Here is a 12,406-nt window from a genome sequence, read left to right on the forward strand (position 1 = left end):
GTGTCCCACATACTGAAAGAAGCTTCACTAATTATTTTCACTAATCTTACCACTACTTGTGTATGACATTTGAACTCAGGGATATCAACACGTGTATTTTCTGAAGAGCGAATCTCTTGCAATTTTTCATCTGTCACATGAGTCAGTATTGGCGGTTCTGTTATGTTACATTCATTCCAGTTTATCATTTCTGTGTAATTATTAGCCTCGAAGATTAATACTGGCACTTCGAAGGAACGAAATTCAGAAGGTTTACACTACTTTCTGGATTGGAATATTTTATCAGCACAAGGATTCATGTAGCTGATCTGTTTTTACCAATCATGGCAATGAGAATGTTTTATGGATTCGCATAGAATGCATTTCTGGAAATTACTTTATTGACTGGAGTCTTGTATGGTTTTTGCAAACCTCGCGAAAGTTTTATGGTCAAGAACAAATGTTTTGCTCCGTATTTGACAAGAGGTTTGAGTTCAGTTGAGTTGATTTTGAGGTTAGCGTCCCTTTCAGCAGCGAAGCTATATGAGACGGGACCTATTGATTAACGTGGAATCCAAACCACATCAGCTCCCTCCGGGAATCGAATCCGAGTCTCTCACGCCAAAGACGCGTATGCTAACCGCTTAGCCACGGAGGAGCTCTGACAATAGGTTTCTGCTTGATGTTGAACCACGCTGGTGCATATACTTTTACTACGAACTTTGCGAGAGTTTTGAGCTCCTCTGAAGGATTTGGCGTTGATATATATAGACACAACAGTCTGTAAGCCATTGTTAACCAGCGAACATGCCCAAGTTTCCCAGGTTTCTTAATCTACTAGGCTTTTATCAAAGTCTCCTCTTATGACAGATTGGAGTATTTCACACAAGTACCTCTGATCATAACTGAGATTACGCACATTTAGGAGTGTAGATGGTTCTGAAGAAATCTTTTCGAAGCCGTGCACTGAATTTGTTTCACAATTCACAAATGATCTACCAATAGAGCCAGGGAAAGTGTAAGGGCCAGTACTTACACTATCGATTTCTTTTAGTAAATAACGAAGTGGTAGTTCAATGAAATGCAATAATCATATGCACCACTGCAGGGGCCTCCCTAAATGGTTTTCGAGCACTCTAATCACTCCTTCTTTTGAACCAACATTAATATTAGTACCATCGCAGCCGATAGTTACCATATCTGATAGGTCCACATTATTTTCTTGTAATTCGCGGCAGATGAAACTAGCAATATTCTTTGCTGATGCTGATCCGGTCAAAGAGGCACAGCTGAGAAATTTGTTACCCGGTTCTTCACGGACGCAATAATGTTCTTCCATCTTCATATCTTTGACTTCCGAACATCACGAGCGTTTAGGCTTTCTTCCAATCAAAATAGATAGCACGAGGTTTCACTTTATTAACAGCCTCTTTAGTTCTTACACTTACGATTTTTCGCAACCTCTCTTTGAATTTTACTTCTGTAAATTATGTCTCGCGACCGCTCTAGACTCACATATTTAAAATCTTCCAAAACCGCAGTAGCAATTGCTACAATTTTTCTTCTAGTCACGCTGGTTTTCTCCTTCACTTTTGCTAATGTTGGGATGAATTTTCTCGTTTGCGTGCATCCAATCTGTGATTGCTCTCTTGTTTTCTTCAAAGGATTCTTCCAACTAAAATAGGATCTCCTCCAGCTTCAGCGTATTCTTTATTGCCTCCCTATCTTGTTTCAGAAGATGACAAGTAGTCTGAAGATTCGATAATGTAACTAGCAGAGTATAATACCTTTTGGTTGAAAGCTTTACCCTAAGATCACTTTTTGGCTTTCCTTCCTTCTCTTTTTGTGAATTTCTTTGTCCAAGTAATATCGATAATACCGAATATAATTTTTTACTCACCAGCCAGCGATACAACTAGGCTAGTTGTCGCCCGGGGCAAGAACTCGCTTTAGCGCCTCCCGACCAACCAAACCAAAACGCTCTCCAACTATACCTGATAGTAGTTCTCCTATTCCATTCTTTCTTCAAATGCTAAGGCTTGATTTCAAAATTGTAGTACATATTTTAATTTTTAGTACAAGATAAAGCACTAAACTACTTTGTAACTGATTGACAAATAATCTGAGAATAGCATGCTTGACACATTCTTACAGTCTGAACGAAATAACTGCAAATCTCAATGTTTTTCAAATTATATCGGGATGTGCATATGTGTAGAATAAATCAACAGCCTTTTGCATTTGAATAGAATATTTATGACAAACAATCAAGCTGTTGTCTCGATTATTATATTCGGACATTTTACAAATCTCTTAAATCGATGTAAGTTAAATGAGAACATAAAAAGCTGGAACTAAAATTTAACCTTGCGGCCTTTTTTGGATGTAAAAGTTTTTATAATGTCCTCAAAACATAGCTTTGAAGCTAACTTATGATCTATGGTTATGATCGAAAGGTTGGTGAGTCGTTGTTGTCCTCTTAAGTTTCTGAGGTATTTTTTAATGATATTTAGTTTGCTAAAACTCCTTTCCTTGCCTTATAATGAAAATAAATATTTGCACAGTTTTGGGGCCAATTCGGCGCCCGGGGCGCAAGCCCCGTTTTCCCTCTTAGTTACGTCACTGTCTCTGCCAACAAACAACTGTACTATTAATAATACTGCCAACAGTTCATTGTAGGATATCAGAAGACTTATTAAATAGCAAAAAGCTTCTTTATGACAAACTCGCAAAATGCTTATAGTTGATCACTTTTCGTCTTATTATTCCCAAGTTTCAGGACCATTGCGCCCCGACTAAAAATAATTTTAGAGAATTAAAAATTCATGTTGTTATCTATCGACAAAGGATGCATCTTTTGCCCTCTATGCACAATATAAATTGCAATCTACTTTCAGCGAAGATTTGCTAAATAGTTACATAGTAAACGGAAATTGATTTGCAAAATATCAAATTTAAAGCCCCTTGCGCCCCGGCTAAAATTTATTTTAGATAATTGAAATTTTCTATGGTAAAGTACTATGATATGATGCAACTTTTGCCCCCTATCCAAATTCGAATTTCGAAAAAAAATTTTTTCGCTCCACCCTAATATATATATATATATATATATATATACCGTATTTGCGCGAATATAGGCCGCACTACTAAATTTACAAGAAAGTTCAATTAAGCAGTACTTTGAGTCTCTCCCTTCGACAACTCCAGCATAACTCAGAGTGACTCATCACCAACAGATCAGGTTTTGCGTATTGGGAGGTCTGGTGACGTGGCTAATTTAAGCAACAGTGCAAGGAAGTTCCAAGTTGACTTATTCCAGAAAAGTTGGTCATTTGGTTTCTGAGTGACGATGGGAAAGAAGCGTATTAGTTAAACAGCGAGATATAAACTTCAAGTTATCGTCTATGCAAAGGAACACGGAAAGTGGGAAGCTGGACGCAGATTTGGTGTTGATGAAAAAAACTTCGTCGGTGGTGTGCAAGTGATGTGAAATTCTTAAATAGTTTGAAAAGTGTGTGTTCATTTCGAGGGCAAAAGTGCAAATAGGGTCAATCCATCTGAAGTGGTCCAAAAATGGCAAAAATCGTTGCTCGACCATATCCGAAATTTATAGAAATTGGAGTATGATGAACCTTGTGTGTGAGAAGGTCAATAACATCATTCATGTTGTCGTATGTACAAGTGTTCCTGAATGGCGGCCATCTTTGTTGTCGGTGGAGTGCCAATTTTTGCATTTGCAAGCATTACGAATCAGACGAACACCAAACAAAAACGAAAGTTTAGTGTCTTTCTCCCAAACTTCGTCTTGTCAGCTCCTTCGTAAGGTAAGAATCAGGATGTGACAGCATATACAAACAGGGAAATCGCATCCTATAGTAGCTAAATTAACTTGTCCATTAAATCACAACAGAATCAAACTATACACTCCACTATACATAGCTGCTAGCACAATTTAATTGCATTATCTCAGGAAAGACCATTAAAAAAATCCATACAAAAAGCCAAATTTATGTATTTATTGTTCCTCAGTTTTCTACATTAAACCACAGCACTAAGAACTTCTTTTTGAAGGACACAATAATTTACTTTTTCATTATTAAAACAACTGATTCTATACAAACAGAAGAGCGCAGCAGAAATGGGATAAACGTGGACGATTGTCGGCTTTTTTATTTTGTTGCTATATCAATCGAAAATATATCTTGATACAAGAGGGAAGGAGATGGGATGGAGCGAAGAATCAGGAAAGGGACAGGCGTTGTTTTAGGCCAATGGAATTCAGGGCATTATTACTTCACATAGCATACATATAAGAACGCGTTTATACAACATGAACACAGCACCACATTTATTCTGACTCACTCATATGATACACACAACAAATATCACACAATGATCACAAATATTCTCCCCCAAAACAAGCATCCATTCTCTTTTTGCTTGGTGTACGCTTCATCAATGAAGTTGTTATCTGATAATCCTTTTTGAACACATTTTACTTGAAAGTTGTGAGGAAAATACATCCATATATAATCTCCGAGTAATTTACCAACGATTTCCTCATGACAATAAGGGCCCCAAAAGCTTCCGTACACTAATTTGAAAGAAACAAAGAAACCAATATGAAATAGTAGGCGCGGAAGAAAAAGACGTTACGTTCCATTATTTTCCGAAAACTTTACTCAACTCCACAGCCTTCACAAATCTTTAATACTACCAGCTGTAACGTAAAACTAAGAAAATAGAAGAACGTAATTATGATGGCGCTTCACATTTGGTTCCATTTAATTCGTACTTCTCTTTTCTCACACATTCCTCTTCTTACTTGCTGTATAAAAACAACTCACTGATTGGTTGGTTTACTGTTAGGAAAGTCATGGAAAAAATTCATAGTCACTTTCGTCTTCCGCTGTACTAAAACTGCTGGCAACAGAGTCACTCTCGGACGAATGGTTCTCTTCTTCGTTATTCTCATTGTCTTCTTCAGCGTTCTCTTCTTCACCCTCCGCTCCTCGATTGTCTGCAAACAAAAAAGCATCATCAACATCATTGGAATCAAGAGTTCAGTAGATAACAGTACAATAGGATACCTATTTATTTATTTTCCTGCAACCATGATTTTAAAAAAAAAAAAAAAAAAAAAAAAACTCTGGAGTAGAGAAAAGATTGGATTAGGAATTAGATTTCTGGCCTTTCGGTATCTATATCTTCGGTTAGTCCATCATGTATGAGGGATGACGTCCTTCGGCGATCACACTATCCGAGGAAATGAAGGAAGAAAGGATTGAAGAAGAAGAGAAGCAGCCTGAAACCTATATGTTAGGAACCATCGCGGGATTTGTGTGAATGACAAAAACCTCACTCAGGATGGCTGTCCTGAAAAGAAAGAAAGAAAAAAAAAAGCAACTTCTTGGAATTTTACGCATTTATAACGATTTCAAAGAAGTTTCTATCTAAATATGCACAAACATACAATAATATATACATCAAATTAAAGGAAATTGTTTGTAGAATCCAAATCTACTCATACAAGTTACGTATCTTTACAACAATTGATGATATCAACAAAATGTGTGGGAAAGGAAACACAAATCCGTCATGTTAAGTGTTCATTTAATAGATGACTCGATGTTGCTTTCAGTAAGGTCCGCCGCTCAATATAGTCGTCCACGTTCCAAGCGTGCAGTAGGGTTTCTGCTTCCTTACTTGTGTAGGTGCCCTAGGTTACGTAATTGCGTTGTTCTAGTAGTGTTACTTCTACTGACAAATTTGAAAGTGATAGTTTTACCCATAAATATTGATATCGGACATCGACAAGGGTAAAACATGTGACATCATACCCCACAAAGCCACTAGAATTAAAACACGGGTGAGTATATGAGAACCATCGAAGTGAGTATGGCAAAACTAATGCTGAAATAGCCCGGATTATGCAATTGCGTAAAAGTACAGTGGGTAGGCAGCTGGCCAAGATTCGGGAAGCAGGGTGCATAAAAAGTGGAAGAACTGGCAATGAAAACGCTGACAGAACAGTGCACTGCGACGGTTGTGTCTTGCAGGCAGGTTTAAGTCATTAGCAAATCTTGCTAGAAGTTAGACGGAAACATCTGGTGTCAGCGTTTGCTGTGAACAGTGAGAAACAGGTTAAAATCAATGGGTTTGTGTTCACATAGAGCTGTCCGGAAGCCATGCCTTACACCGGAACAACGTAAAAGGCGCGTAGAATGGGTCAAAACTCACAAGGATTGGACAAGTGACCAGTGGCGCAAAGTTCTGTTAAACCGACTTAAACCGAATTGAAAATTTATGGAGTGTTTTGAAGGATAAGGTTAGTGCAAGATATCCTAGAACGAGAGCGGAATTAATCCAAGCAATACTACTTTTCAATAGACACACTACAAAACTTAGTATACTCTATGCCACAACCATGGAAAGGCGTTATTACTAAGCGAGGACATCCAATCACGTATTAGCTTGAGCAAAAATCAATTGGGTATGCTTCACTTAAAATCACTTACTTTCACTTCACTTAACAATTGACGTTATTTTGTTGAATATCATCAATTGTTGTAAAGATACGTGTCTGTGAGTAGATTTGGATTCTATATAAACTTTGATTTGATATATATATATATATATATATATATATATATATATATATATATATATATATATATATATATATATATATCTCATTGTATGATTGTGCATATTTAGGTAAACTTCTTTGAAATCCTTATAAATGCGTTAACATTTCAAACAGTTTCTATTAATTTTTCCATGACACACACACATACACTCACTCTCACTCTCTATTATATATATATATATATATATATATATATATATATCGGGATTATCACTGAAACTGATAAGAACGCATTTAGTAACAATAGACAGGGAACAAACTCATAGAAGAAGTCAGAAATAAGCGTGGACATTAGGGCAATCACAATGAGGGTAGAACGTGGAGATGACGAAGAAACAACACTTGGGAGGATGTTCGGTGGTCATCTCCACGCAGTGTTGCTAAGTCTCTGCTAAGGCAAAGTCAGCTCGAAGCTGAGCATGGTAAGAACAATTCGCGAATAGATGTTGAATACTTTGTCTGGTTCCATAGGATGCTGGTGGATAATCGTCATGAAGTCGGGTTCCTCCCAATGAGATCTTGAACTGGTGATCCAGACACCAAGAAAAATGAAACGAAATCTTTCTGGGTTTTACGTCTCACGATTATACCGGTTAGGCTAAAGGAGACGGTGATTATGAGAAATTAATGAAACGGTGGAATGAAGAAAGTGGGACGAAACGAGAGAACCCCGAGAAAAACCACGCACACGGTGTTTGTCCACCACAAAATTCACTCAGTGGGAGCAGGGTTTTAACCTGGAACCCCAAGCACCAGAGGTGAACCCTCTACCACTGAGCCACCACGGCCCCATCCAGACACCAAGTTTGAGTACATGTAATTTATTGCTGACAGCCTGGTCCCATTCGAGCTGCCAACGCCGATGGATCTGAGCAGTGAATACAGAACCCAAATCCGTGCTGAATACGGGGAAAGGAAGCTCTCTTCCTTCATGGACAGAAAGTTACGTTGCATGGGCTTTCTCTTTATCTTTAGCTATGTCAACATGGCGCGGAACCAAGGACAGTTGCACCTCACATTTCTATGCTCATCATCTACGACAAGACAAGAGGGCTTGCTGGACTAAAGTCTTTCCAGCCTTAAAACAAAGTAGATGTAAACAAAACGAAATTTATTACTCCGCGGCTCACACGTGCTTCGGCAGTGAGAGACGTGAACAGCAAGATTGTATGCTAGTTTAATGTCGTCGCATAATTTCCAAAGTGTAAGGCTCCATTGGTTGTTACATAATAAACGCACTGACACTGACTACTGCTATGTTGAAAATATGCATTTTCTTAAATCGTTATATAAACGAGATTGTCTCTGTTCCTGTTTTCCTCTTTTGTGTTTTATAACACGAGATGAAGATTATTGTCACTCATCGTCGGCATGAAACTCTGTATTCTACAATTTCGAATGAGCGGAGTCGACGCGCGAACGCATACGCATGCGCAGTAAATACTATATGTCCAAGTTGGGTGAGCTTGAAATAAAGCTACATCTGTTGTTAAATATCACATTTACTGCATTTCTTATCACAAAATAAAGGATAAATTCAGATATTTTTATTCAAATTAATATTTTAGTAGGAATTATATTGCGGTAGGATACTAGTGCAGTGATACCAACAACCAATTACTAGTCATCGACCCATTGGTAGTCAGGTGGGTTTGTTTATATCTGCTTTTTTCTAAGACTGGAAAGATAATAAGAGATGTTTAATTTGAAGTCAAGGAGGCTACTCAGAGCACTTTGAGAATCAGAACAGATTAGAACTTGCGTATATGACGTGTAGAGACATCGTGTTAAGTACGTAAAATTACAGCCAGCTCACCAATGAACTGAAGAAAATGTGTGTAGTTTTAAACCGTAAGTACGTGTAGATGTAAGAAAGGCACATCCAACAGAATCAGAATGTTGGGAATCGTCAGTTAAAAATACAGTGAAGGCTTGAAAGCGGTTATGTTGAAATTCAAGAGGACTAGATGCTTGCTTTTTCTATGAGGGTGTAGGTAGAAATCCCGACTGATATAAGGAAGGAACTTCGACGACAAGGTCATTCACAAGTTCCAGAGCACAAATTCTGAAAGGTTTGATAGCGTTGGGCCGTGCCTGATAACCTTGGTAGAGATATCCATTTTTCAGTGCAAAAGATAAAGGATGATAAAGCACTGACTTTAGATAAGCGAAATAATACGAAAAAGGATTAGAAACTAAGGTTATAGGACCGATATTTCTGGAGTTTCGTCTGTTATAAAGGAATTAGCGCAGTCAAATTACCAAAAAGTAAGGAACAAATTAACAAGCTGAAAATTGGTACAGATGTTGGGAATGATGTTCTAAACAACATACTAAAAGTCCCCTGAAATCCCACGTGACCTTCGCCGCTATATTGGAAAATGGCCGCTGGAAGTATCAAATGAACAATACTCACATAAAAATATCAATATCTCCGCCATCGTTGAACATAAACAGATAAACTTAGTGTCGTTTTATAGAACATAGATAACACAATATTTTTTTATAGAGAAACAATTTTTTATAAAACGCATACTTTTAGAAATATTTGGCTCTAAATTCTAAAATTCCGAAAACTACCGTCAAACTGATTTAAAATTTTATTGAACTTAGGAAGTAATTATTAACAAATTAAAATTTGATATAGATGTTGGTAAAGACTATTTAAATGACATACTAAAATTTCTTAACTTCTTCGTTCACCATATTGGAAAATATCCAAATGTATGGAGTAATTGAAAGATAATATTTTGTTAAGTAAAATACAAAATCTGGACCGGGCTAAATATTTGAGAAACTGTAAATGCAGTCGATCTTAACACAATTGGGATCAATATTGGTGGGGAGAGGGGAAACATTATGACGTGTTTAAGGCTGTCGTCCGCCATCTTGGAATCAAGTCGTTTATTTTAAATGGCAACATGGTCATGTGGATTATTAAACATTCTCGTTCGAAGAGAAACCCAACGGTAAGGTTATTTTTCGAAACCATGCAACGGTTTTGAAGTTGTGAATAGATTTAGGATATGTTATTAAGGATAAAATTAAAAAACAAGCTTTGTAACATCTCACATTACGTATTCTTTGATAACCAGGAAAAGAGAGAGCTAGCACACATACGACAAATTCAATCACATGACATGCTCAATATATCCACCGTTCTGTTCTATGCACATCCTTAACCGTGCGACCCACTGTTTGTGCACTCTGCGAAGCATAGTTGGTGATATTTGTTCACAGGCCGTAATTATTCTCCTTTTTAGGTAGCCAGTGTCATTAATTTTGCAGTGGTAGACAACAGCTTTAAAGTGTCCCCAAAGATAGAAATCCCACGGAGTTAATTCGGGGGACCTTGCTAGCCACTCAAGTGGTCCCTACCAATCTGTCCAGCAACTGGGAGAGTGTTCATCGAGCCATCGATTACATTACGACCATATTGCGGCGGTGCCCCATCTTAACGCCAATATTGATGAAATCACCCTTCCTCCACGGAAGGGAACTGTTTTCTTCACCGCATTGTCACGAGTGACGAAACATGGATCAACTACAGGGTGTCCAATATACATTGCAACCCGGAGTTTGGAATAGTAGAACTTTTGAACCTGAAGCGATACACAAATAATGGTTATATCAAAATGAAGCTTTGCTTTTGCATGTATTTTTAAGCTAGGAAGCAACTATTGAAGTACACTAGGAACCAGACAGTGTTGGCAGATGTAACCAAAGGTGTAAATCATTTTTTTTGCAAAACATGTAAATTGACTCATAACTCATAGGTATGGATGTTCTGTCGTTAATTTTCAGTTTGTTTAGTTGAAGTAGCTTGTAAACTATGGAGCAAAAGAAAGAGTTTTTCATTTCCACCGATAACTAATCGGATGAGACCTCCGTAAGGGGGAACTAGGGAAATCGTAGTTTTCATAAATTAACACTCTGAATTGGCAACATTGCTGATTCCAACCCTGCAACCGCAACAGAATATTATGAAAGCTCACCTCGGCCAGCACATTGTGATCTTGAAGAGCCATGCTACGTGCCGGTGACTATATTTGCGTTATGTTCTTTAAGTATGCAATGGAATTTAAAATAGTGAAGGGAAAGCAACCAAATAGTTTCTTTTATAATGCTATAAAAGACATTTGTGTTTAAATATTACATGATTTATGTGGCTTAATTGAAATTATTACACAATCGGTAATGCAGTTATTTGCACATACATGACAAAATTTAATGGCGTATGAATTAAACTGTTACATGCCAGCATAGAATAATGAATGCCTACTATCCATTTCATAAAGATAGGCCCCTGACTTCGAGGTGCTGCTGTGACGTCCAGTCAAAACTTATACTGCATTGTCGTACCTCGTTGGAATTGTTGGAATGTTGTCTTTTCAATACTTAAGACATACAAATTTTCTTTGTACTGTATAATGAGAAAAAAATAGAAATTAATGAAAAAGTGCGTATTTTTTCGTATTTTTTTGGTAAATCAATGTTTGTAGAACTATATCTCGGAAAGGAGTTAACATGAAATAATTTCCTGTGCAAGATATGTAGATGCATATATTACCTGCAAGTTCTGAAAATTTCATTACTCAACACGTAGTAATTTTCTTGTTATTCAGCAAAAAGTGAGACATCATTATCTCTGAATTGCGGCGGTGTATTAACAATCTGAAAAAACTTTTAGAAAGATCTTAAAGTAGCTTTTTCAACCAAACTGTTTTGACTTGTTTTAAAAGATAAACAATCACAAATATGACATTATGATTTTCTCTGCTTTGCGCCCTTCGCTATCGCAGTTTATACGGAGTGCTACGTTGCCACATTTTCCTGACGCGTATACACTCTCAGCCGGACGGGTGTTTAAACTTGTTACTGTCCGTCACTTTTTAGATATATTTTAAGAATGTAATGTCTCCACAGATTTTAAACCAATTTCTTAGAAATTAACACGATATACAGTAAATGTACCAAGTGTTCAAAATTAGAAAAGCGAACTCTTATCTTGTTTGGATTTGCATGTGATGGTCCTCGAAAACTTGTTGATTTTTGTCAGTTCTTCACTTATTGCACGCAGTACAAAATACACTTGCACAGAAACAAAAACACGCACAAAGTTTATTATATGATACAACCTTAGTTGATATGTAATATTGAGTTTACAATTCACAGAAAATCTGTTTTCAGATCTAAGAGCTCCAAGCTACATTAGAATCTGCCTTTGAATAGGAATGACGCGTTTTTTTTTTTTTTTTTTTCCGGCGCAGCCTCAGGTTTACTTGAAACAGAGTTACTATCTTGTTCACTCCCGGATACGCCACTGAGCACAGAATAATCAATGTCCTTACTATTAATTACTAACTCATAACCGTCTGAGTCAGAGTCATTCATCAGTTCTGCAATTTCATTATCGCTGAACATTTTGCCTCTTCTTTTTGTAATACCGCCGCTCGTGAAGGAATATCCACTTTTTTTTTCTTTTTTAATCAAAAAGCACAAGATATACTCACGAAAATATAAATGCCCGTTCGTCCGTCTCATTGCAATGAACCCATATGATATGAATGCGTGTGTAAGTTTTTGACGCCTACGAACCGAAGGGAAGTATTGAAGACTTAATCAGTGCGACGTGATTAGACGCAAATACAGCCCTCGTCACCTACTCATTGCATTGTTTTCTTTCGTTGAAAGAAAACAAAGGACCCATTCTGTGTTACTGTACATTCGGCAAGGGAATTGATCGCAGAACTTGGGTGAACACGTGATTGCCAAGGC

At 37.3% G+C, this 12,406-nt stretch overlaps 1 protein-coding gene across 4 annotated transcripts in view; it reads right to left on the reverse strand.

Moving 5' to 3' along the window:
• Positions 1-3,975: 3,975 nt before the first annotated feature.
• Positions 3,976-12,406, reverse strand: part of mahj (LisH and WD40 domain-containing protein mahjong) — a 139,980-nt gene continuing 131,549 nt past the window's right edge. For all 4 annotated transcript variants that reach the window (XM_081766003.1, XM_081766005.1, XM_081766002.1 and 1 more), the window contains exon 28: positions 3,976-4,999. In XM_081766003.1, the coding sequence (XP_081622129.1) occupies positions 4,854-4,999 (146 nt within the window). In that variant the 3' untranslated portion in view covers positions 3,976-4,853. The remainder of the gene's footprint in view (positions 5,000-12,406) is intronic.

Source organism: Thermobia domestica, chromosome 7, assembly GCF_964235325.1.
Source record: "Thermobia domestica chromosome 7, izTheDome1.hap1.1, whole genome shotgun sequence".
Lineage (NCBI taxonomy): Eukaryota > Metazoa > Arthropoda > Insecta > Zygentoma > Lepismatidae > Thermobia > Thermobia domestica.